Source organism: Panicum virgatum, chromosome 1N (assembly GCF_016808335.1).
Source record: "Panicum virgatum strain AP13 chromosome 1N, P.virgatum_v5, whole genome shotgun sequence".
In the NCBI taxonomy this organism is placed as follows: Eukaryota; Viridiplantae; Streptophyta; class Magnoliopsida; order Poales; family Poaceae; genus Panicum; species Panicum virgatum.
The window spans coordinates 11,170,782-11,196,216 of record NC_053145.1 but is presented as its reverse complement, the minus strand read 5'-3'; the positions used below and the strand labels follow the sequence as shown (position 1 = coordinate 11,196,216).

The following is a 25,435-nucleotide window of genomic DNA, read 5'->3' as shown; positions in this document are numbered from 1 at the left end:
TAGCTTCAGCTTGTATGCCAATTTCCTGATTCTCTGAATGATTGGATACGGTCCAATGTACCTAGGGGCAAGCTTCCCCTTCACATGAAACCTCTTGGTACCTCGGAGTGGTGATACCTTCAAATACACATGATCTCCAACTCTAAACGAGAGTTCTCTTCTTCCTTTGTCAGCATAGCTCTTCTGCCTACTCTGGGCGATTTTCAAGTTCTCTCTGATCTTGGCCACATTCTCTTCGGCTTCAACAATGGCATCTGGTCCGAAATACGACCTTTCTCTAGTTTCTGACCACATCAGCGGTGTTCTGCACTTTCTGCCGAAAAGATCTTCAAACGGTGACATCTTCAAGCTGGCTTGAAAGCTGTTGTTGTACGTGAACTCGGCATATGATAGACTTTTCTCCCAGTCAAATCCATAGGTCAGTACACATGCTCTCAACAAATCTTCTAATATCTGGTTCACTCTTTTAGCAGCTGCCAGCAGACCAGCCGAACACGGTGTTGAACTTGTAAAAGATGGAGAATAATTCGCTGTGTTTAGATGCTAAAAGAACCTGTGTGATGGGAAATATAAAACCACATGTGCTGATACCAAAGCTCCTTCTGTTGGAGTTTTTTTTTCTCTTTTTTGAGAGCCTTGAGAGGGATCCTACTGGTGGGAGAGTTGACTATATACAACCAACACAAAAAATGTTCCGTCAGATGTATCCAACTATCTGAAGAAAAAAAAAACAGAAATGTGAACTTAGAAAACTCCACACCACCAACTGCCAGTTCATGCTGCGTGGTTGTAATTCAAGAGGAGGCCGGGAGTACACAGGTGTTGCCAGGGAGAATCCGGCACGGGTGGTGTACCCACAGTCCATTGGCTGTACGTGTCTGCCTTTTTCGTAACACATTCAACAAGCAAGGGAGGTGCTTCAATGAGAGCAGAAGAGTAGGACGAGACGAGACACTTACCACCACCTGTTGAAAAACTTGGTCTTTTGCATGAAGACTAGAAGTAACAGAAGCAGAAGAAGAAGTGTTGTAAGTTGTGACTGTAGCGGTAGTAATTTACAAAATCTTATTCTATACATGTATAGTATCTAAGTTACATGAACCAGATACTACTAGTAAGTACACTGGAAAGATGATATCTGTACAGGAAGGACACCTGCTGTAGCATTCTCCTAGAATTGGAATCTGTCATCCCAACAACCAAGTCAAATCACCAAGAGAAGCTCCACTGCTCATGCTACATGCCACCAAATCGAACTCCTAAAAAATCAAATCAAATCCTAGCTCCACGAACAAAAAGATATCAAGTAGGAAAGTGTCTCTGGACGATGACAGCATCCACCAAGAAACGCTCAACTCATAGGTAGCAGTACACTCTGAACCGCATGATCGATCTCACACTCGTACCAGGACCAGGAGATCGTCAGGCATGGCGCGGCGGCGTGGTGAGAGATCGCCCGGGTGGAGGACGACGGAGCGATCGACCGATCACCACCAGCCGTACACCGCGCGGGAGCACTTGCCCTTGATCCAGCTGACGCCGCGGCGCACCGACTCCCGGACCTTGCCCTCCACGTCGTACGTCTTGTACACCACCAGCCGCTTCCTTCGCTGCAGCTCGGCGTCGTCCAGCGCCGCCGCCGCTGCCTTCTTGGCCGCCGGGACCGCGGCCGGGGCGGCGGCGGTGTCGTCCAGCGCGGCGAAGGACGGGGTGTACCCCCGCAGGTTCACGGACCTGCGGTTGGCGGAGGACCAGTTGGTGACGCTGCCGGAGCGCTTCAGCTGCCCGCCGGAGCCGGCGCCGCCGTCGGCCGCGGCGGTGGGCCCGTAGGAGGCCGCGTAGGACGCGCTGTACGACCGCAGGTTCAGCCCCGGGGCAGGGCGCCCGGCGGCAACGCTCTTGGTGCTCCCGCTCCGCTGCACGTGCAGCGGCGGCGCCGGGCGCGTCCACGAGCTCACGCTCCGGGCGCGCTGCACCCTCGACGCCGGCGCCGGCCGCGCGTAGGAGGCGCTGTAGCTCCGGATGTCCGCCCCCGCCGCGCCGCCGTACATGCTGCCCCTCTCCGCGCACGACACCGACCTCTCCATTGGCATCTCTCTCCCTCCCTCGCTCGCTCTGCTTCCCACGGCGCGCTCTGCTCGGCGACAAGCAGTGGCAATGGCGAGGACGCCGGCGCGGGAGGGGCGCCTCTTATGGGCCAGCGCCGAGCGGTGTGGGGGCATGCTCGGATCCGCTGCGGCGGGGTACCGTGAGGTTCGCTGTGGGCGTTGAGCAACCCGTGCGGTTATTCACAGCCGTTGGATCGTGGAATTGACGGGTGGTGGCGATCCGTCCATGGAGGCTGTCGGATGCGAGAATTGACAGCTGAGATTGGGTGGGGGAAGCCGCAGCTCAATTTTCCTCCTCGCATTTATTCTGACATTAAGGCTGTCAATTTTGGGATCAGAGAGCTTGATGTGTGAGTGACGTGGCTCAACGGCAGTGGACGTTAGGGTTGATTGTGGCTCAAGGCTGAGATGACCAATGGTTAACGAGAACACTGATTGAGGTAGCACAATTTTGTGTTGTCTCACTCCTACATGCGTGGTTGCATCCAATTCCAGCATTCACAAAAGGGGGCTGTCTTCTCTTGGATGATGCTCTTTCGATCCATTTGGCAGATCAAGCAATTCAGGATAAAATTCATTTTGCGGGTCATAATGTCCTCCAGAACATACTCTTTCTGTTCCAAATTGTAGTTTGTTTTGACAAATCTAAAAGCATAATTTTTTACTATGCATCTAGATAAATACTATGTCTAGATATATGATAAAAATTATGAATCTAGATTTGACAAAATGACCTACAATTTAGAACGGAGAGAGTATCTTACTTTGTCAATGGTAAACAATCCAGGACCGCTAGAGGAATTAGGTGGGATTTTGAAAACATCTCAAATCGCAATAAAATTTTTACAAATTTACCATAGATTGATATCCTTGTTCCCATGGTTATACTGTAGGTCTACAGTCATTGTCAGTAAGGATGAGCCTTTTAGCTTTTTAGGCTTTGGGGGTAAGAGGCTGTGGTGGTGAGTTGTTTAGTAGTCTTTTAGCCTACTTCACTACTTGGGAGGATGGGATTTGTTTTGTTTGTGAGTTGGTAAAAAAGGCCAAAAGAATGTATCTCATCATTCTTACTATATTCATCATATCTATGAAACGTGTTCTCTCATCAGATTCAGTGGTGGATAAAAAATAAAGGGTAAGGGAACTTTTCACATTAGTAGTTTCATTTATGTTTTCAAAAGTGAAGGTAAAAATATTTCTCAACAGTACTTTGCTTTTGATAAACAGCCTCGATCAGAGAACATAAAGTTTCCTTGTGATGTGTCGTTTTAGTCTAAAGTGTGTCAAATTTCTCTAAAGGAAAAAAAACGTGACAAATCTGGATCAGAATTGTGAATGATGCAGAGACAAGATACGTGAAGTCACGTACCAATCCTTCCTGCCTCTACGTGTAAGCCGTAAGCTTCTTGGCTCTTGCGACGTCTTCTTCTTACACTAGCCTTCCTCTTGTTTTCTTTTCGTCTACTTCAGTATATATACACTTAGTGATGAGATTTAATTATTTTCAGCTGAAAGGTGCTCACACGAGTTTTTGTATAATTTGCAGAATTGATGATGGTGAATTGGTAATTATATCTCTTCATAGTACTTGCGCATCTGAAAATGGCCTAATAGAAGATACAAGTTGTCTTGTAATGTCGTTTTGAGCTACAGATAGCAATGCAAAATTGGCGAAAACAAAGCAAAGCTTCCTTGAGAAATAAAATTGGAGCACTGTGCTACAAATTGCCAATATCTTCAATCTTCGGCATGAATTATCTTTTCTGATCTGGATACATCATAATATCTATTACTAAGCATATGTGTGTTCACGGTAATTGTTGAAAAAAAAACTGAATACACATCATTATCAAACGAATTGTAAGATAGGTCATGTGACATGATAATTCGCAACCAAAGAAATCAGTACATTTAAAAAAAATGTTTGCTAAACCATGGAAATATCTTGATATGATTCATCTTACATGCATGCATCATCCATGTCTATTTTGAACTTATTTTTTGTATATTTATAGTGGCAAATTAAGAAGCATATATATGTGTTTTATTTGTTTATCTTCTAAAATCCTATATGTTGGTAATTCATAAAAAATTATGGGGCTAAATTATGATATTTTCAATAATGGAAAATATGAATAATCTATGAAGGTTTAGTGGTTACTTAGTTAACTTTTCATTTATACCTATTTCTAAAGCGAGTAAGATTTTCACCTAAATTTTTAGTTTGGTCCATCTCATATTATTGACAAGTGGGCATTAGTTTATCTCGTATACGAGTCGAACTAACCCCTCCGCCCACAACTCGATCATATAGATCCCTACAAATTAATGCATGGACACCAATACATATCCAATACTTATACCTACAATTTTTCACCTTGTAGAAATACAAAAGAGAAAAAATACAAAAAACACAAAATTCAATTGAAATATAATTATATATAAGCGTAGAAGCAGAGAGCTACTCCCTCCGTCCCAAAATAAATACAATTCTATGACCATGCACATAAACCAATGCATAGTGTGAAATTACAAAAATACCCTCTGCCTTTTACGAGAAGGATCTAAATATTGTCTTGTCTTTTTTTAAGAAGACTCCGGAAACTCTTGTCTTTTGTAGTAGTTGGGTCAAATTAACATTTTTTTTGCGGGACAAATTTCAAACTCTAGATGTGCAATTATTTTGGGATGGAGGGAGTATCTCCAATAATTATGTGGTTCTTTACTGTACGTGCACATTTTGTTGAGAAATTAATTAGTTGTCTCCGAATTTTACTCCATATGTCCTTAAATAACTATGTTTGGGAAACGTATTAGCCTCGGGACGTATCGGAGGGAATACAAGATGTTAGAAGTGAAAGTGAATGGAATGATATAATATTTGTGTTTATTGAACCAAAAGCCACAATATTTATACATGACCAAAAGGTCAAAGGGTGTCCGTTCCCGAAGGCACATATCCCTTCACGAATGACTCCTTCATGTAATTACAACTGCTGATGACAATCTAATAATATCATTAATTAAATTAAATTATAGAAATTGATCACTAATCTATTTCTTCATAACACACGAGAAGTTGTAGCCTACAACAGGAATGAACAAATAGATAGTGTTTCCGGCGGCGATTCCGCCGGCCCCTCTCCTCTTCGATGTCCGGTCCGGCGTCGGAGAGGGGGTGGGCCGCGGAAACGTCGTGCGGATGTATATATGGTAGGTAGAAGTCTATTTAGGCCTAGGGTTTACTCATCGTCGGGGTTCGATGGCGGAGCTAGGGTTTGCTGCGGAGGAGAGGCCACCGTGCTCGTTGTGGGGTCGATGAGGTTGAGTTCTTCCTTCGGCGGCAGCTGTTCCTCCCACTGGTCGTCAGCGACGGCGGCAAGTTGGGATGGATTTTGTTCCTGCAGAGTATTTCGGGTATGGTCCTCTTCTCAATTTGCTCTGTGTGGAGGATTTGGGTCCATCTGCTTGGCGGATGGTACTCTTCTCTTTGGGTGGCCTCATCCGTGAAGATGCTCCTGCTTTTCTTGTGCGATTTTGGTCTGTGTGCCGGATCTTCTGGGTTTGGATGTCTCACATCCTTGGCGGAAGGAGGTGGGGGCAAATCGAAGCGGCTGATTGCTGATGGCCACGTCTCGCGAATCTCTTGCAGTTTACCAATCTTGGGTGTCCGCCCTTTGATCTGCATAGGTAAGTTTGGGGGGTTGAAGCTCCGGTGCGTGGATTGGATCTCACGGAAATGGCTTCGGTGTCTGATCTAGTTGAGGAAGATGAACAGTAGGGGCCTCGATGTAATTTGCGTGTTTCTCAGGGTCTTTACTGTAAAACTGAGATGTACTGTTCTACCTTTGCTGTAATAAAAGTTGCATATCTGTTTAGCAAAAAAAAAGTTTCTATTTCCTTGTTTGATCGGCAAAAAGATACAACCGCCCCGCAAAGATATGGGCGCGTTTAGTTTTTAAAAATTTCACCTCGAAATTTGTGATTTTTTTTAAATACATACATGGAGAATTAAATATAATTAAATAATAAAACTAATTACACAATTTGGATGTGCACGACTGAGACGAATTTTTTAAAACTAATTAGTGCATAATTAGCCATAAGTGCTACAGGAACCTACATGTGTTAATGATGCGGTCAAATGTCTCAAAAAATTCGTCTCACAGTTTCCAAGTGAGTTTTGAAAATTTTTTCAGATTAATGTCCGAATTTTACAGTAATTATTGTAAAAAAAATCTTATGATATTTGGTCAAATTGTTGACGTGACACTCAAATTTTTTTTGTTTGAAACTAACAGCCCCTATAGCTTCGTATAGATTTTGGCAGCCGGGTACACTACGAGAGGTCCCATCGCATCCCACTCGAGGCAACGAGGCGTGGTCCAGCGCTCAACACACCACCAGCAGGCGACAGACACGAGCGGCCGTGCCTATCGAGGCGGCGAGGCATTGATGATCGAGCACGTACGTCGTGAGAGGACGAAGGAGATGCCCGGCCGGCCAATAGGTGGAAAGCTACAGCCTTCAGCGCACGATGGACGGGAATGGATTCGCGTGTGGCGGAGCCTGCCGGCGACACGTCTCCCCGGCCAGCCGGCCGGCCGGGGCTGTCACGTCGGCGTGGCGTTGGGGCAAAGCGAACATGTGCCGTGGTGGCGCACGAACAGGAACCTGCCACTACTGCACTTTCAGCTGGATTATTTTTACGGTTGTAGCTGAAACCCAAGGGACACCAGGTTTGTTTAGTTGTGTTCGTAAAATTTTTGAAATGAATTTTTTACATATTTAAAATATTAAATATAGACTAATCATAAAACTAATTACAGAACTCGTCTGTAAATTACGAGACGAATCTAATGAGTCTAATTAATCCATCATTAGAGTATGTGTACTGTAGCAATTATTGTAGCAAATTAGTATCTAATCATATTCTAATTAGCTTTATTAGATTCGTCTCACAATTTACAAACAAACTATGCAATTTATTTTTTATTTTGTCTAGATTTAATATTCCATGCATGTAAAATTTTCTTTCGATGTGATAGATTTGTAATTTTGAATTTTGCATCTAGAGCCAAGTCACATTTCGAAAAGAAGAAGAGAACTCGAGGTCGACGACCTCCTCCTCGCCGCCTGCAAATCAGAGGTCAGATAAGCCATTTTGTCCGCAAGATTTTGCCGCGACGTGCGTGAAAGGAGGATAAGATCATCGGTCCGGCCGGCACGGGAGTAGAGATGGATGCTGCCGACTGCACGGTTCCAGTAGTGGCTGTAGCTTTCTTTCCCTTGTGACGAACACGCCTGGCTGCGCTTTGCGGGTTGCTTTGGGCGCGAAAGCGACGGAAGCCCCTCTTCGATCGGTTCTTCAATTCCTCAGCTGACGGCGACTGTGCCGCCGGAGTCATCATGATTGCTGGGGCGGCCACCGCATCGGCTGGGCTCGCCAGTTCACAACAACAAAGCCACGCCGGCGGCGACCCCTCGGCCGATCGAGCGGTGGACGGACGCGGACCTGCGACCAGGTCGACGCCGGCAAGTCGTGTAGGGCGAAGACAAGCCAAAGCCGAGTGACTAGCTCGATCGGCCGCCGACAAAACCGGCGGCAGCAGCCAGAAACAAGACTGGACACTGATCAGTCAGTCAGTCGTTTCTCGATCGGTCATTCAGCTCCAATCAGAGGATCGGATCGACTTAGCTTTTTCGTCGATTTCCATCCGAGAGTAAGCTCACATCGATAACGTACCACTGCAGCAACATTTCCACTTTGTTGGCGATGTTGGTATAAAAGCAACAAATTATTAAGCCCTCGTCTTGTGACGAACACGAAGAGTGCTGGCCTGTCCTTGTTTGTTCTCGGCTGCCGACGTGCTGGGCGCCGGACAAATAAAACCGGCCGGCCGGCCGGCGACAGTGGCAAAGAGTCATCAATCATTGCACGGTATTACACAGCTACAGAGGAGTCATAATTGGATGTTTTAAGCGCCGTTTGTGAAGATCTCTAGAAAAATTGGCTTTGAAAGAAAACTGGCCATGGAAGTTTGTAGGGTGATATATAAATTTATAAATTACTAGTATAGTATCCGTGCATTGCTACGAGTAAAATAATAGACCTACAAAATATCATCAAGTTTGTGCATTCATTTCTTTACAGACCGTGCTGTGATCATGCGGGGTATTGATTTGTCCGGATTCCGATTGACGAATCAAAGAATATGATCGTTTTCTTTAAAAACGGTAGAGGGATTTGCAAACTTTTTTTGGATTCTACGGCATTGAGGTATCATATACTTCACCAATAAAGATGTCATAATTGTCTCTACATTTCAAAATGCTTGAACTGAAAAGTATATCGTCCCTCCACGTTCATTACCAAAAGATAATTTGTTTTAGACATTTTCACAGGGTTAAAATAAAGAACCAACTATAATTTCACATGTGGTTGCTTATGTGACGTCGACTATGAAAATTGTTTTACACAAGGTTATGAAAGGAAAGCTTATATCCTACTACTATTGGCAGTACTAACTTTATGGTGGGATAGGTAAGGATCGAATGAGGAATAAGATCATAGGTTCAAATATCATGAACCACGTATGTGTAAAAGTTCAATTTATACCCTCAAATTATCATAAAATTTTGGTTTTCAACATTCAACTAAAAACCAGAAACGAGGGCCATTCGACAATTGAAACCATATAAAACTTAATTAGTTTCAAAGGTGTCCTTTCATTTTATAATAATAAAAAATATTTAAGTTTAAATTTATAAAAATCATAAGCAATTCATTTTAAATCAGAAATATACGAAACAGATGCCAACATTTTTTAAAAAATATAACCTATCTGTTGGTATTCTATCTATGAGTTACTTGAATCAATTTCTTTTTCTGTTCCTAGTACTTTTTCTTGTAGTTATGCATGTTATTTTAATAATAAGATTCAAATATAGCAGAACAAATAGGTTATATTTTTGGAAAGAAAATTGATACCAATTTATAATTTTCTTATTTAAAATGAATTAATTTTGATATTTTAATCTAAAATAGAACTTTTAAAACTTTCAAAAAAAGTACAAAACCATGTTAAACTCACCCAAAGGGACAAATTTGTATGCGGTTTGGTTTTCAAATTGAAGGTTAAAAGTTAGACTATCGTTCTAGTATGAGGGTGAAAATTGCACTACTACAAAAATGATTTATAGCAACTTCCCGATTTTTTTAGGGGCGGACCAATTTTTCATCTGTTCCTACAAATAGAGGTGGTGCACTGTAGCGATTTGAACCACCCCTGAAAATCCATTTGTAGGAGCGGTTCACCCCCTCATCTGCCCCTACAAATGGGCGCCATTTTCAGGGGCGGGTGGGAGGGGGTGATGAGTCGCCCCTACAAATGAATAGGTCTTCACCTGGCTCTTGTTTAATTGACTTGGAATTAATTTCTTTTTCAAGTTTCTTTTTTCTTCCAAGTGTTGTTTTGACTTCTTTGAGCCATATATCTAGGACCGAGCGGGAGCAAGTGTGCATGATTTCTAAGCCAACTCTTGCTAGGTCAAACTAGTAACTCAAGAACCCTCCTTAATAGTATGGTCAAAAACTTAATTATAAAACCTGAACTAAATCAAGTGTCTTTCATCTTCTTGTGACACTTTAATTTTTATGGCCTTGACACGTAGGATCATTCAAACTAAGGGGTCTCCTCTCATAACCTTTCACATTTCATATGACACATAATGATAATTGATATTTTCTTTAAAACACACCTTAGTCACATATAGTTGTCATTAATCACTGAAATTTACCATGAGCATCTATCAACCTAGATGCTTTCAGCGAGCTAGGTGAGGGGTAGGGGGTGTGGCCGGGGAGGAGTGGTTGGTGGGGGAGCGGCCGCCGGCTGCCGGGGTGTTGGAGGGCGGCGGCGGACCTTAGGATCCTAGCGTTGCTTGGGGTGGGGGCGGCTCCATGGCCACCAGACTTAAAGGAGGTTGGTGGCGGTGGTGGCCCGGCCAGACGGTGATGGCGGTTCGGTCGGCGAAGGGTGAGGCGGCACAGCAAGCGGCGCAGGATCTCCGGGGGGCGGTGGTTGGCAGCGGGGTGAGGAGAAGACAGTGGTGGTGACTGGGAGACGTGGCGGTGAAGCTTGGTTAGCTGCTTGGTTAGCTGCGGCGGTGGCGGAGGACGGTGGCAGAGGCGCTGGGGACGGCGATTGAAAGCGGGGGTGCCCCCTCTAGGATTGAATGAGTTCCAATAATCACAGACCGGTGACAAATAGACACCCCCTTCATCTCCTCCAATCATATCAGTCCTTGATCTGCAGCCGACTCGGCGCGCGGACAAGACCAGACCGGTTGAAATCCATGGGCAGCGTACCAAGCGCGTCTGCCGTCGTTTCCCGGACGGAGAGCGGGCGAGCTGAAAACCACTTGCTGTGCGCTAAAAACGATGGAGGCAGGCGAGCCATCTGATGTTGACGAGGCAGCGCAGACGGCCCGTCGCGATCGTACGTCTCCAGCTAGCTGCAACAGGGGTGAAGGTGAAGCTGGTCAGTTCACCCTAGTCGTGTACGTATGTACGTGCAAGCTAATAGTCATACGATGAAGGACGACCGAGACCTTGAAATATCTTGGCACAATTAAACACAGACCAGGGTTAGGATCTGTACTGTGTTGGCCAACCATGCAGGACATGATGTATCCTAGCCTTCACGCGCACGCAAGATAAGTCACACAACCGTACACGATGAGTTAATTAAGGACCGGCTGGATCGGAGCAAGGTACTCCCTCCGTCCGATAAATTATTAGTTATTTTGATTTTTCTAGATATATTAAAAAATTATATATTTAAAAAAATCAAAATAACTAATAATTTGAAACGAAAGAAGTACCTACTAGCTCAAATCCATGCATCCATCCATATACATATATATTTTGATGATGTCAGGGCACCGACGGCCGGCGCTGCACGAGAGCTAGCGACGACCTACGCGTCGACCGATAGATATTTCGATCAACAACAGCGAATGAAATTCAGGGTTTTCGATTTCGCCGAAATTTCACCGAAATTTCACGAATTTCGGCCTTTTCGGCCCATGATGAAATTGGCCCATTCATTTTTATATATTTCGACCCGTTCGAATTGGATCCGGTTCCTATCGGTACAGTAGCCCAAGCCCATCCTATTGGTAATACTAGTTCCCCTAAATCTCGATACAGTAGCGTAGGGTTTTTTTTTGGGGGAAAAGTCTAGTTTTCACCCTAGAACTATCGCAAAAGTCTGATTTTTCAACCTTCAACTACGAAACCGGACAACATAGCTCATCCAACTGTCAAAACCGGGTAAATTTGGCCCTTGGAGTGGTTTTGAAGGTGGTTTTGCATTTTTTAAAAAAATAAATAAATCTAGTTAGATTTAAAAAATCAAAACTAATTCACTTTAAATCAGAAAAATATCAAACTAGTACCAAAATTTTTCTAAAAATATAACATATCTATTATTGCTCCATTTGAATCTTAATTATTAAAAATAATAGGCATAACTGCAAGTAGCCAAATATTATGAACATAAAAAAAATTAGATCTGAATAGCTCACAAGTCATGTGACAATAGATATGTTACATTTTTAGAAAACTTTTGATACTCATTTTATAATTTTTTGACATAAAATGAATTACTTATAAATTTTTTAGTGTAAAACTGAATATTTTTAATTCTCACAAAATAGAAAACCACCTTCAAACCCACCCCAAGGGCCAAATTTGCCCGGTTTTGATAGTTGGATGGCCTATATTATCCGGTTTTGTAGTTGAAAGTTGAAAATTGGACTTTTGTGGTAGTTGGAGGGTGTGCCCGGACTTTTTCCTTTATTTTTTCCCCTCCCGGTTCACTTCGGCGGCGACCGCGCCTCTCGAGCGACGAGCGCGGCCTCCAACGCGTTCGAGGGCCGCCTCCCCGACTCCATCGCGCAGCTCGGCTGGCTGGTCTACCTCGCCGCGTCTGGCAACCGGCTCTCCGGCGAGGTACCCGCCTGGCTTGGCAAGCTGACCGCAGTGGAGCACCGGGACTTGTCCGACAACGCGCTGACCGGAAGCTTGCCGGAGCGCCTTCCCGTCCCAGCATCGGCTTGTCTCCTCCTCGGTTCCTCCACGGCTCCACCTCCCTGCAAGGCTGATAACCTTCAAACTGCCGTCCACACGTTGGTCTTCTTTTCTTGGTAACTAGTAAATCTTATGTTCCTTTCCTCTCTTTGCTTGCTTCCATCGTTCCATGGATTACTTGCAGAATCTTTTATTTCTAGGCTAAGGTAGATTGCTAGATGCTAGCTACGTATCTCTCACGACTGGACACAAATCGAATCAAAATATTTTCTTTTTGCTTGCGAGGGAGGACGGGAGTACAGGACACGGGAGCACACAGCTCGGCGCCGGCGTTCAAAGATGTCATCGCTTCCACCTAGGTATAATGCGTATCTACTTGTTTTCCAAAGCTTTTGTCTTTATGCAAAGTAAAAATCTGCTCATTCAGTGATTAGAAATTGTGGAAGTGGAACCATGTTTGATCTGGTTATTTTCAATGGGTATTAAATTATCCGCACCTGATATGCAAATTTCCCCTTAATGTTTTAAGCATCTATCTATCTATCTATCTATCTATCTATCTATCTATCTATCTATTGTGTTGATACTGTGACTGTAGACGCAAATACATTTATTCTGCCAAATATGAAACTAAATACTACTGGTTGCAAAGCAAAGAAAATTGTGAATGCAAAAACCCAATTTTTGTTAGGTCTCATTGCAACTAGATTTAAACAACATGTGGGCAAATCTGAGAGATGCTGCTGTACCTGCACTGTTACATGATAGCAGCAGATACTAGTTGCATGCAGTGGCGGATGCAGGATTGGAGGCAAGGGGGGGCTGAAACAATAGAGATGTTGATTTGTGTGAAGATTTAATGATGATTTGGAGGTCTTGCTACAGTGTTTTACGTGTAATTAGGGGAGCTTAGGGGAGCTTGAGCCCCCCTAGCCCCCCTCCTGTATCCGCCCCTGGTTGCATGTGTAGTTCTGTACTAAAAATATGATTTTTCCAGTGAAGAGGGTGGAAGCAATTCTAGCAGAATTGAGGCTGTTTCTCCAGCAGGGCCTATTGATGTCGATGCAGCACCCACTCCTGCTGTCCTAGGTATAATACTATTTAGAAATTTAGATGAGTAGATGCATATTATTTACTAAAGCATGTGCCAAACTTCTTGAATTGCACCCCCAAATTGTGTTGGCAGCCATGTGCTGCTCATACAATCAACCTAATGTTGAAGGACATTGGTAAATTCTCTGAGATTGAAGATATTGTGTCAAGTGCCAAAAAAATGTACAAATTTCCTACATAGCCACAATAGGCTTCATAATGAGATGAAAAGAAGGATTGGAGGAGAGATAGTTCGTTGGAATGCAACTAGATTTGGAACTGTCTTCATGTTCCTCCAGAGTTTGTGGGAGAGGAAAGATAAATTCCGACAGTGGATGGTCTCTAATGAGTGGAGGAACAATTCTTGGAACAATGAGGCTGCCTTCAAGTATGTTGATGATTGTATGACAAGTTCTCAGTGGTGGGATGATGTCAAGGTTGTCTTAGATACAATTGGCCCACTCTTTTTAGTACTTCGCTATGTGGATGGAGATGAGGGGACGGTTGCTGGTTTGATGCCAAGATTGTTGAATGCCATTAAGGAGATGGAGATCTATTTAGGTGAGGGGACACAAAGATGCAATAGATACATGAAAGTGATTAAGGACAGGGTTCAATATCTCTATAGTGACACATTCATTGTTGCTGGTAAGAAAAAAATGATTCTTTTTCTAGTTTTTCATTGGAAAACAATATAGTAATGTTTTTTTATGCTTGCAGCTGCTGTCCTTGATCCAGTAGGGCACTATGGACTCCGTCTTCATGAAAATAACAGGTATCTGAGAGCTCTCGAAGAGGCAATTGAAAGGTTAGCTGTATCGATCGACAGTGGGATTGACGCAATAAGACAAATCCATGCCTTTATATGCTATGAGGGAAAGTTCGATGGAAAATTAGCAAGGGGTGCCATAGGCAAAATGGCAGCAGGTATGAATGACCCAAAAAAATTTCTGTGAATTAAACACTAGATCCTGCCCAATTAATTCATAGTAAACCATGTTGTTGCTGAAAAATTTCCAATAAATCACAGTAAGCTGCACAGTAGATAGTTAATTTAGTTGGGCGGTTTCGCATCATGCACGTCTGAGTTTTTTTTGTATGCCTGTCCATATAAATACATCTTGTAACTTTGATTTTTAGCAGATTGGTGGGTATTATTTGGCGGTGATACACCTGAGCTACAGAAGTATGTCATTCGTATTGTTTCACAGTGTGTCTCATCTAGTGGGTGTGAGCGGAATTGGAGCACTTTTGCACTAGTTCATACCAAAGTGAGAAATTGTCTTGGTTATGAGAAGTTGCGGAAGCTTGTGTATGTACGCCACAATTTAAAGCAACGTCTCAAGCATGCTGGTGTAGGAAAAAATCAAACAAAAGAGAAAGAGGCTGATCCATGTGCTATGTTGATCGATTGCACATTATTTGATGAATCAAACCCAATCATGGATTGGTTGAATGAGCCAAGATTTGAAGATGATTTATCTCTTGAAGAAATGCTTGGTCAGTCAAAGAAGAGAAGAATTCTTGCTTTACAGAGGGCTTCTAGGAGGAAAGGCAAGAGGGCTGTTGAACATGAAGAAGACATTGTAGAATCTGAAAATGACACAGATGAAGACAGTCCACATGGCAGCCCCATTTATGCTGAATCTGGTGATAGCAGCTCTTCAAAAGACACAGACAATGAACTAGAGCCTGGGGATGGTAATTACTTTTGTGTGCTTCTACTTCTTTTCTTTTTTACAAAATACAAGGATGCTAATTTGTTTAATTATTGTAGGTGATACTCTGGCCACACAACAACAGTTTGAAGAGCAAGCAGATAACAATAATGGAAGGGCAAAGCGTCCTAGGAAGAAGAGGGTGTCAGATTTTCTCTATTCTTAAATGTGTAGTCTTGTCTCACTAGAATTGAACTTTGGACTGCTCTGAATTTGAACTATGGACTTGATCTCTTTTAGGACACTTTTTATGATTTATTATGGACTTATCACTTATCTATGTTCTCAGTTATGACTATATGTGAACTGGACTGTTATGTGGCTTGTTTGTTTTGGTATGCCTCAAATGTTGAACTTGTACCAGCTGTATGAAAATTGTTATGTGGCTGTATGAACTTGTACTTGTTATGCCTCAAATGTTGAATGTTTGTTTTGCTTTTTATATGGACAGATTATTGCGGTATATATTGTATATGTGTGCCTCTTTTTTCCAGCTAAAAAATCGGTTTTTAATTCTGCACAAACGAAATTTCCACCGGAATTTCGTCCGAAATTTCGCCCGGAATTTTCAAAAAATTTCGGTGATTTCGGCCAAAATTTGGTCAAATTTGAACGTGCCTGTTTAACCGGCAGAAACGAAATTTCGTCCGAATTTTGGTCATTTCGGACCTGGGCGAAAATTTTTGCAAAATGAAATCGAAAACCCTGATGAAATTATCCAGGGATGCAAACAGCTAATAATATAATCGATGGTTTTTTAATTTAGACCACTAAATAATTAGTTTATAATATTGTCACTCTTTTAGTTCATTTCTCTCTTCTAGATCTATTAGTTAGTCAGTTTTAATTACATACATAATTCTGGATTAATTATATCGACGATCCAATGATTTTTTTAAAAAAATTTGGAGCCAGGGTATATTTATATATCTTATATAAGTGCAACCCACTAAGCGTCATTTACTTTGATTTCTCTGCAATCACATTAAGCCACATCATTCTTTTTGTTTCAACCGTTAGATCTTCAGTAGATAGATAAATCATGGCCATACGCTGTGATTCATCATCCTCCATCCCACTTACAGTCACTAATTGAAACATTGCGCTATATGTCAGCAAAAGAAATAGTTTATGTGAGAATCATTAGTGTGGAGGCACTAAATTTATTAGCACATCCAATTACTGAGTTCTTTAGTGCTCACTGGCCTCATAAGAAACTGGTCCATTGCATGCGTGTCTGCCCATTTTCTTTTGTTTACTTTCCCCAGGTAGTTTTTATGTTGCCATTAAAGTGGCTTAGAAGACTAATGGCCATTTTGCATGTGTGTCTATCTGTTTTGCATGCCCGCATGCATACTTTAGGTGGCTTTGGTTTTGCATGCATTGCGCAAGGAGAGAATTTGTATGCATCCACTTCTTCTTGGTATATGTGTTTAGCCTCATGGCGCCTAATAAAATGGCATGGAAGAAGTAATCCATAGCTCTTCGGGTTCCATTCTATGGACTGCTTGGCTTTCTCAGGCCCGCATATAAACACCTCACCATTGGTATCGTTAGGCCAGACCAGAGCTAATAGATGCAGAAGAGGAGTGGAAAGAAGGCCATGAGTTGTAGCACCAACGCAGCTGCCAAGAAGGCGAGAACACCGACGCCACATCAACCGAAAGTGCCGGTGCTGCAGCGAGCCCATGGCGACCTCCATGATGAGCAGCTGGAGAGCTTCATGGCGGCGATAGTGAACTCAAGCCGGTTCACGAGATACGGCTGCGACGAGGCCCTCCAGTACACCGAGAAGTGTGGCCACGAGGAGACCTACGAGCAACGCACCCTTCGACTCCCCGTTCGGCGCGGTTGCGGCTACTCAAGCCTGCAACTCTATGCCCACGTCCAGGACGCACGCGTGCGGGGATCTTATTCACATTTTTCTCCATATATCCTTGAGATTATCTTATTCACATTTTTCTACATCCATCATTTATAAATTAATTTGTTGTCTTCATATATCCATTGTAATATCTTCTTCATATTTTTCCCATTCATCTCCAAATATGTTAGCTAAACAATAACCTCAAACTGTCATCTAAACTATAACTTTGATTCCCGCAGCAACGCGCGGGATATTCAACTAGTTACATCGATGATCCACTACAGGACACCATAATTTTCCTGTGCGTGGAAACCTGACAAAAAAATGATTTCTGTCAGTAGTATACCGACAGGCTTAGCTTGACAGGGCAATAATGGGCTCCATCAGGTTTATTTCACTGTCAAGAAAACCCGACAGGAAATTATCCAGCTGCCGTCAGAATAATACATTTTCCTGTGAGGTAATGACCACCACCATGTGAGGTACGACCACCAGAATAATTCCCATTTTTTCTATCTCACCATGTGAGGTACGACCACCAGAATAATTCCCATTTTTTCTATCTCTTATTTACAGATAGGAAATTTTATTAACAGTGATTATATGTCCAAATGTTTTGCATCAACGCAACTATCACGTACTATCCAAAATGTATCTCCTACCAATCTACTAAGTGTAATGGCACAGGAAAAAAAACATGTGGGTACATGTAAAAACTCTCAGAAAAATTGGACACGCGCAAGAAAAAATCGATTCCCAGTAGTGATCATATATATGACAAATAGTCCAAATTAAAGGAAGATTATAATGATAAGCTTGTTAATTTCGCAACGTACGGTTAGAACGTCCGGTCGCTCGATGGATGGAGTGGATATATCAATCCCGTTGTGAAGCGTGGCCCGGCCCGGTCGTTACACGTTGACGGGAGGGAGCGTGCAGTGTGCCGCCGGCCGTACGTACCGCCCGTACGTATATATCGGCGGGCGGTGGAGGAAAGAAATGGATGCGCCACCAGCCACTCGTTTTATGGTACGGTGGTAGTACTGCAAGCAAGTGATGCGCTGCATGTTTATTTGGTATTATAATTAGTTTCAACAATAACTTTATGGATTATTAGGCTAGTCTCAGTGTGCACGGTTTCATATCACAATTAGTAAGACTAAAAACTCACTTCTCCTCTCTTCTCTTTGTATCAGCAAAATTAATGATGTGGTGTTGGGATCTTCGGCTCGATCACCAGACAGAGGAAGTAGACTTCAGACGAGGGTTAAAACACAAAGAAACGAATTGCACAATAGAAATTGCACTATAGTTCGCACAAAATGTTCCAACCCTTACAATGTTGGGTGGGGGTGGGTGGGGGGTATTTATACCCCAAACCTTATTATATCATACCAAAAATGCCCCTCCGGTCCCCACGAAGGTCAAGAGATTACATTAGGGGTATTTGGTAATTTCCCTAAGTCGGACAGTCCGACTTGGATACTCCTACTCGGATCACATGTTTCTTGCCCTTCGGGAACCTTCGGTAGTGGTCTTCAACAAGCTTCGTGTGGCGCCGCCTTCATCGTTCGCCACTCTTGAGTCGCCCGCTGTGCCCGAAGGTTCTTGTCATAACCTTCAAGAGTATGGCTCCGAGCGGTCCTCGAAACCTTCGGGTTCCGTGATGTGCGGCAACCATCAGTGACGACCTTCGACAAGCTTCGACGGACTTCGCCTTTTTCATCCGTCACCTTCGCGCTGCCCAAAGCATCCCGAAGATTCAGGGCATCACCTTCGGACACCGGACCTCGACGAGCTCTTCGATGCTTCGTCATCTTCGGTGAACCTTCGGGCATCCTTCGTGTCACGCCACCTTTGCGAGGGGGCGATTGCCCAACAGTAGCCCCTCGCGGGCGAGGTCCGACTCCGGCCGGCCGAACCCTCAAAAAGACTAAAATCGGTCAAGACACCCATGCAAAAGCATCTCCCCCGAAGGTCAGAGGTGGGCGAGACCCGAAGGTATTTTGTTACACGTGTCGCGGTATGATTTGCCGTCGTTCTGACTTCTCCTCGATTTTACCGTTGAGTGAACAGTGTGAAGTTACCCTCCTATAAAAGGGGGCGGGGAGGAAAGGTCGCTTTCACGCTCTCATTCTTTATGAACTTTTGCTCGCTTGTCGAATTTGACATGCGGCGCTTTTCGATTCGCCCCATCCTTCCAGTCGTGAAAGCGACCCGTTCCGAACCATCCTTCGCGGCGGTTGTGGAAAGGGAAGGAGTGCTCTGCTAAGTCTTTGTGTGTTATCGCTTCAACCTTTTTGCTGGGATCTTCGAGATTTGTTCAATACGATTCTGAATATTTGGTTTGTTTAGGGATGGCCCGGTTGAAGGTTACTGCCAGGCCCATGGGATCCGAGGACATCGAACCTTCGGAAGAGGAGAGAAGGCAGTTGTCTGAGGGAGAGGAGGATTTGACCAACGTGGACGCTGATCCTTCGGAGCTGATGGGGTCCCGGGAGAAGCCTCCTCCTACTCTCATTTTTGGTCAGTCGTGGGTGACCCGGGAGTTGGTCGAGAGTTATGAGCAGAAAGGGTACTTTGGCCCCGAAATTTAATGTGCCCCTGATGATGAGACTACACCAAACCCTCGCGATGGAGAGTGTGTGGTGTTTCGGGACTTTTTTGCTACTGGTTTGCGTTTTCCGCTGGACCCCGTCTTTCCGAAGATTCTGGCCTGGTTTGGTCTTCGGATGCACCACCTTACCCCCAACGCCATCGTGAAGCTGTGGAAGTTTTTCTGGGCGGTCAAAACCTTCGAGGGGCCAGTTAACGTGGATGCTTTCTGTAGACTCTACGAGATGCATCCACAGACGCGAAAGGTTTCTTTTGACGAAGATCCGCAAGTATATTCTGCTCAGAGTGGGTGTTGTTCGTTCCACCCAAGGAGGACTAACAAGACCCATGGAATTGACAGGATGGAGCTATCTTATTGCCAGAAGAACAAGTGGGAAGATGATTGGGAGCAGTACTGGTTTTATGCCAAGATTGGTTTTCCTAGTGTTGATTCTTCGGAAGGAGTCTCCTATCCCCTTGCTGCGAAGGTTGCGGAGTTCAAGCACATTACCAAGGCAGACTTCCGGAGGACAGCGGCCGGCTACAAGGAGTGCTGCTCCGCATTTGCTTCTGCGGCGCGCGTCGTGAGCGGTCGTGATCTGATCGAAGAATATCTGGCCGCGAAGGTCTTGCCGTTGACGAGGGATTGGTTACCGGGGACCTTCTCGAAGGTTCGAGTTGCTGGCTTGAAGGATAAGTTTCCTTTCCCAGATTTTGGCTTGCAGAAACCCGAAGATGTTTCTGATGATATGATCATCGAAGAGATCGAGCAAGAGGCAGTTGCTATTGCCGGTCCTTATCTGACGAAGGAACGTGATTCATTTGAAGCTATTTGCTCCATGAAGATCATGGTGAACCGAAGTTTTCTGAAGATGGGCGTTGTGTATGGCCCCCGCGAAGCTCCTCGTGAGAGGAAAAGGGGGGCAAATACTTCTGCACCCTCCGTGAGGTTGTCCGAAGGTTCGACCGCCAAGAAGGCCAAGAAGGCCGAGGCCGTTGTTGCTCAGTCTGTGAAGGCTCCGAAAGTAGTCGCTGAGAAACCTTCGCGCACCTCCATGATCAAGCCTGCGGCGGGCGCGGCGAAAGAGTCAAGGGGGGGAAGGTATCTTTCCTTGCGATTACTCTTTTCATATTGCTAGAGAGGATTTGGGTAGCGATGCTTTTATGCGGGAGCTTCGCGCTACGGAGAGTAGCGTTGCCTGGCGCTCGCGCACTGGTGAAATGGTTCACCTTTATCTTGATCAATTTGGTTCGTTTCGTGCAGAGCCAGACACTGTAGGTGCTGTCTTGACGGCAATGCAAAAGGGGGTCAAATCTTCCCTTCGGGTTGTGAATCTTCTGGACGAGGAAAGTGACGAGGAAGCACCTTCGGTTCTCACGAAGGTTCAACCCGAGAGAGGGGTGGAGCACCCCCAGCTCTTGCTTGAAGAGATGTCATCCCCAGAGAAGGATGATGACATGGAGAGGGGGAAAGAGGTTCCCACTGGAGGATCCAAGGGTGCTGACGGGAAGGATGATCATGGGAGCCCCGAGTGATTCGATTGCTTTACAGACCGGCGAAGATGACAAAGCCCATGGGACCGCGGGGGTTGACGGCCATTTGATTGAAGCGAAAGATCGGTTTTCTGAGCTAGGTACCTTCTCGATCTCTAGACGCCTTGCTTTCCAAGGGCCTGACATTGACCCTTATCTTCGGTACCCTCTTCAAGTAGATGTTGCAAGCGTGATGAAGGAGCTCGGGGATTTGCTGGGACTGGAGCCTTCGGAGGCTGAGACTGCTGGAGTCGCATCGAGGAACCAGCCTGCTCTCCCCGGGGACGTCAAGAATTTTGATGCTGACGGTACGGCGCTCTGGCCTTGTTTTCTTTTAGATCTTGTGTTTTGTGCAGTTTTGTCATGTGTTTTGGTCTGTGTAGGTTTTATGAAGAGTTTGAGAGTTTACGGGACCGGAAATCTTGGCCGGATCACGACGTCATTATGCGCGAAGGTTTGTGCTGTGTGTTGTTGAGTTGTATTTGATTGGTAGTGTTGGTTTTGAGCCTGGTTTTCTTTCAGGCTTTGCTTACCAGTCGTGCAGCTGTGGGTAGTGCGAGGAAGGATGAGCATAATTTTCTGGCTCACTCTGCTGAGAAGGCTCGCCTGATGGAGCGGATTAGCATTTTGGAGAAAGAAAATGAAGCCTTGGAGAACCTTCGTGGTTCTTTGACGTCGGAGAGCGAGCTCCTGAAGGGGAGGGTATCGGAACAGGAAGAGACCATTGCGAAGATGTAGGAGAAAATAAGCCTTGACGAAGGTGTTCTTGAGAAACTTCGAAGTGTGGTAGAGAAAGATGTTGCGAAGGTTATTAACCTTCAAACGAAGGTTCGCCAAATCAAAGCCGATGTCGAGAGAAAAAATGACAAGATCTCAGAGCTTGAGAAGGGGGTTGAGGAGGACTGCGCGATGTGGGAGTCCGCCTCGCAGGACATCTTAACCAAGAGCGCGGCCATCCGCGAGGAATACCGCAAGGCTTTGGCATCTTTCGGTGCTGAGCCCTCACCTTTCCCGGAGGACTCCGAAGGTGGCGCGTCAGGGCTGCTCGATTGGCTGTTGGGTGAGTTCGAGGATCTAGGTCAGATTTTGGCTAGCGTGTCAGACAACACTACAATCATGACTTGTGAAAGCGTCATGGCTGTCTTGGCTCGCGAAGGTTGTCGAGAGCTGGAAACAATTAGCGCGCGGGACTATGCCTTTCCAGATTATGCTGAGCTTGAGGATGAGATTGCGAAGGTTCAGACTATTAAAAAGGCTTTCCTTCGTAAATTTTGGAAGCTTTCTGGTCGGCAAGTGGTTCAGGAGGCTGCGCGACGGAGACTAGAAGAGGTTTGTTTTTCCTTTTCCCTTATGCCTTCCTTTGGGGAATAAGTTTTTTAAACTGGGTTTGCTGTTGACTGTTTCGATCCTTCTTCGCAGGCAAGGCGTGCTCGCGAAGCCGCGAAGGGTGTTGTGGAGGAGGGTGCTCGTCTTGAGGACATCGCGGGAGGGTCCGTGGCTGGCGGGGGCTCCGGGGCTCCAACCGAGAGTGATGCTTCTCAGGTATTGAGCCGCGACAACTTTGGTTAGGGGGTTTTGTGTGGTGGGGGGAGATCCGGCCTTGTATAGTAACTCACTCGTTGTTTCTTGATTAGGCAATCGTGCCTGCCAACCATGCTCTTTATGCTCGACCGCAGCGTATCCATGGCGGAGGTGTTATTGTGAGCGGGACGGATTGGGAACGCTTTAGTTTTGCTAATCCAGGTGCTAGTGTCGCTGAATTGTTGAGGTGGTTTGATGGGAGCCTCGAGTAGCACTTGAATTCGTGGATGCCTGACTTTGTATTGGATCCGATTCATCCTTTGAGATGGCTTTAGTTTATGTGTTTCATCCTTCGTGGTGTCTCTTGTTTTGGAACTATTCCATCTTTCGAGATGGCTTTTGTTTTAGAACTGTTCCATCTTTCGAGGTGGCTTAGCTTTGGAATTATTCCATCATTCGAGGTGGCTTTGCAGATCTCCGGAGGGATAAGAGCTTTTATTTTTAAAGCGTCTCCCCCCTCCCAAGCTCTTGTTTCTCCGGAGGTTGGGTATTTTTTGAAAGCGTCCACCTCCATTCTTTGCAAGGTTGTCCCGGGGTTTCATTGTTTTGATGTGACGAAGTCTTTGGGAGGAAGGCTGCAATATTGTGAGAAAGCGTCTCCTCCTTCCTTGCAGTCTTGTTCTGAAGACTTTGGTAGTGTGTACTTCGTTTTAGCCGAAGGCTTCTTGGCTGTGACTCATTTTTGGGATCGTCGATATCTTGGCATCCCAGTGTTCGAGATGCACTTTCGTTTTTGGCCAAAGGTTTTCTGGCTTCGACTCATGTTTTGAGTCGAGAGCCCCTTGGCTTGTTTAGTATGCACTTTAATTTTTAGCCGAAGGTTTTTTGGCTTCGACTCGTGTTTCGAGTCGACATCCCATTGTCTTTCTTAATGTATAGCGTATACTTTAATTTGTAGCCGAAGGTTTCTTGGCTTGGACTCGTGTTTCGAGTCGACAGCCCCTTGTCTTTCTTAATGTATAGCATACACTTTAATTTGTAGCCGAAGGTTTCTTGGCTTCGACTCGTGTTTCGAGTCGACAGCCCCTTGACTTTCTTAGTGTATAACATACACTTTAATTTGTAGCCGAAGGTTTCTTGGCTTCGACTCGAGTTTCGAGTCGACAGCCCCTTGGCTTTCTTAGTGGATAGCATACACTTTAATTTTTTGCCGAATGTTTCTTGGCTCGATCACCAGACAGAGAAAGTAGACTTCGGACGAGGGTTAAAACACAAAGAAATGAATTGCACAATAGAAATTGCACTATAGTTCGCACAAAATGTTCCAACCCGTACAATGTTGGGTGGGGGGGTATTTATACCCCCAAACCTTATTACATCATACCAAAAATGCCCCTCCGGTCCCCACGAATGTCAAGAGATTACATTATGGGTATTTGGTAATTTCCCTAAGTCGGACAGTCCGACTTGGATACTCCTACTCGGATCACATATTTCTTGCCCTTCGGGAACCTTCAGTCGTGGTCTTCAACAAGCTTCGTGTGGCCCCGCCTTCATCGTTCGCCACTCTTGAGTCGCCCGCCGCGCCCGAAGGTTCTTATCATAACCTTCAAGAGTATGGCTCCGAGCGGTCCTCGAAACCTTCGGGCTCCGTGATGTGCGGCAACCCTCAGTGACGACCTTCGACAAGCTTCGAGGGACTTCGCTTTTTTCATCCGTCACCTTCGCGCTGCCCAAAGTATCCCGAAGATTCAGGGCATTACCTTCGGACGCCGGACCTCGACGAGCTCTTCGATGCTTCGTCATCTTCGGTGAACCTTCGGGCATCCTTCGGGTCACACCACCTTCCCGAGGGGGCGATTGCCCAACATGTGGTATGAAATTTAATATCATGAATTTTTTCATAAAGTTTCCATTGAGACTAGCTTAGAGCAACTCTAACAGATTGATTATCCCCTTTCCTCTTTCCATTTTTTAGCCATAAAAGGGATTTAGGGGAAAAATTTAGCTCCAACAAATTGATTTTCTCCTTTTCCTTTTCCCCTTTTCTTCTTCCTTTCTATCCATTCTTTTCTAGCCATAAGATCTGCATACATGAGAAGATCATGGCCACTCATGAATTAAAGGGGAAAGGAAAAAATCAATCTAATGAGCATATCTTCCCAATAAATTAAAATTGTGATGGGAGATTCCCCTATAAGATGAGAAAGGGGAAAAGAAAAAAATCAATCTATTAGAGTGCTCTTAGTCCGGAGATCAATCAATTTTATGATGGTGGGTTTCAATTTGCATTGGCTCCGGCCGGCAATATCTCTAATAATTCTTCCATGCATGTCGCTGGACCTCGCCGCGCGCGCCCAGGAGAGGTGGTCGTCGACTCGTCGGTCGGTCGCGGTCTCGGTCATGTTGTTGTGCCTTGTTAATTTCGTCGCCGGCGACGGCAACCCGGCGCCGTACCGCCGGCCGGATCTCGATCATGTCGCGGCTTGCCGATCGGCACTGTTCAACCAACGCCCACCTTACATGGACCTGCAGGAAATAAAATATCTTGACATGGTTTAATCGGCGGCCCCAACGATCTCGTACGGGCCGGGGGGTGTACGTGCTCCTCCTCTTGGACCATCTGTTCGCCTCCCGTTCACGTGCAGCACGCACGTACGCCTCGCCTGCTGCAGCTGCTGGCGGCCACTACCCACGAAGATCTTAATTTATTAGATTAAGTTCGATTTACAGTTTGTAAAAATTTAATTTTCAATCTTCAACTACAAAATCGAATAATAGATCATCCAACTATCAAAATCGGACAAATTCAGTCCTTCGGATAGTTTCGAAAGTGGTTTTGTATTTTTAAAAAATTAACAAAAATCTTGTTAGATTCAAAAATAAAAAATAATTCATTTTAAAT

At 44.9% G+C, this 25,435-nt stretch overlaps 2 protein-coding genes and 1 long non-coding RNA gene across 3 annotated transcripts; 2 read left to right on the top strand and 1 right to left on the bottom strand.

Annotated features, from left to right (window-relative positions):
- Nucleotides 1-1,008: 1,008 nt before the first annotated feature.
- On the bottom strand, nucleotides 1,009-2,237 carry LOC120655134. Its single transcript, XM_039932848.1, has one exon. It carries the CDS (start codon nucleotides 2,220-2,222, stop codon nucleotides 1,488-1,490), a length of 735 nt encoding a protein of 244 aa, XP_039788782.1. The 5' UTR covers nucleotides 2,223-2,237; the 3' UTR covers nucleotides 1,009-1,487.
- Nucleotides 2,238-5,189: 2,952 nt separating this feature from the next.
- On the top strand, nucleotides 5,190-6,004 carry LOC120655133. Its single transcript, XR_005667337.1, has 2 exons — nucleotides 5,190-5,525; nucleotides 5,761-6,004. It is a non-coding gene; the product is annotated as an uncharacterized LOC120655133 (long non-coding RNA).
- Nucleotides 6,005-10,125: 4,121 nt separating this feature from the next.
- On the top strand, nucleotides 10,126-15,247 carry LOC120653297. Its single transcript, XM_039931063.1, has 7 exons — nucleotides 10,126-10,203; nucleotides 11,944-12,320; nucleotides 12,490-12,563; nucleotides 13,207-13,293; nucleotides 14,017-14,223; nucleotides 14,437-14,997; nucleotides 15,074-15,247. The coding sequence occupies exons 1-7, from the start codon at nucleotides 10,126-10,128 to the stop codon at nucleotides 15,178-15,180; spliced, it is 1,491 nt and encodes a 496-aa protein (XP_039786997.1). The 3' UTR covers nucleotides 15,181-15,247.
- The last annotated feature ends 10,188 nt before the right edge of the window (nucleotides 15,248-25,435 follow it).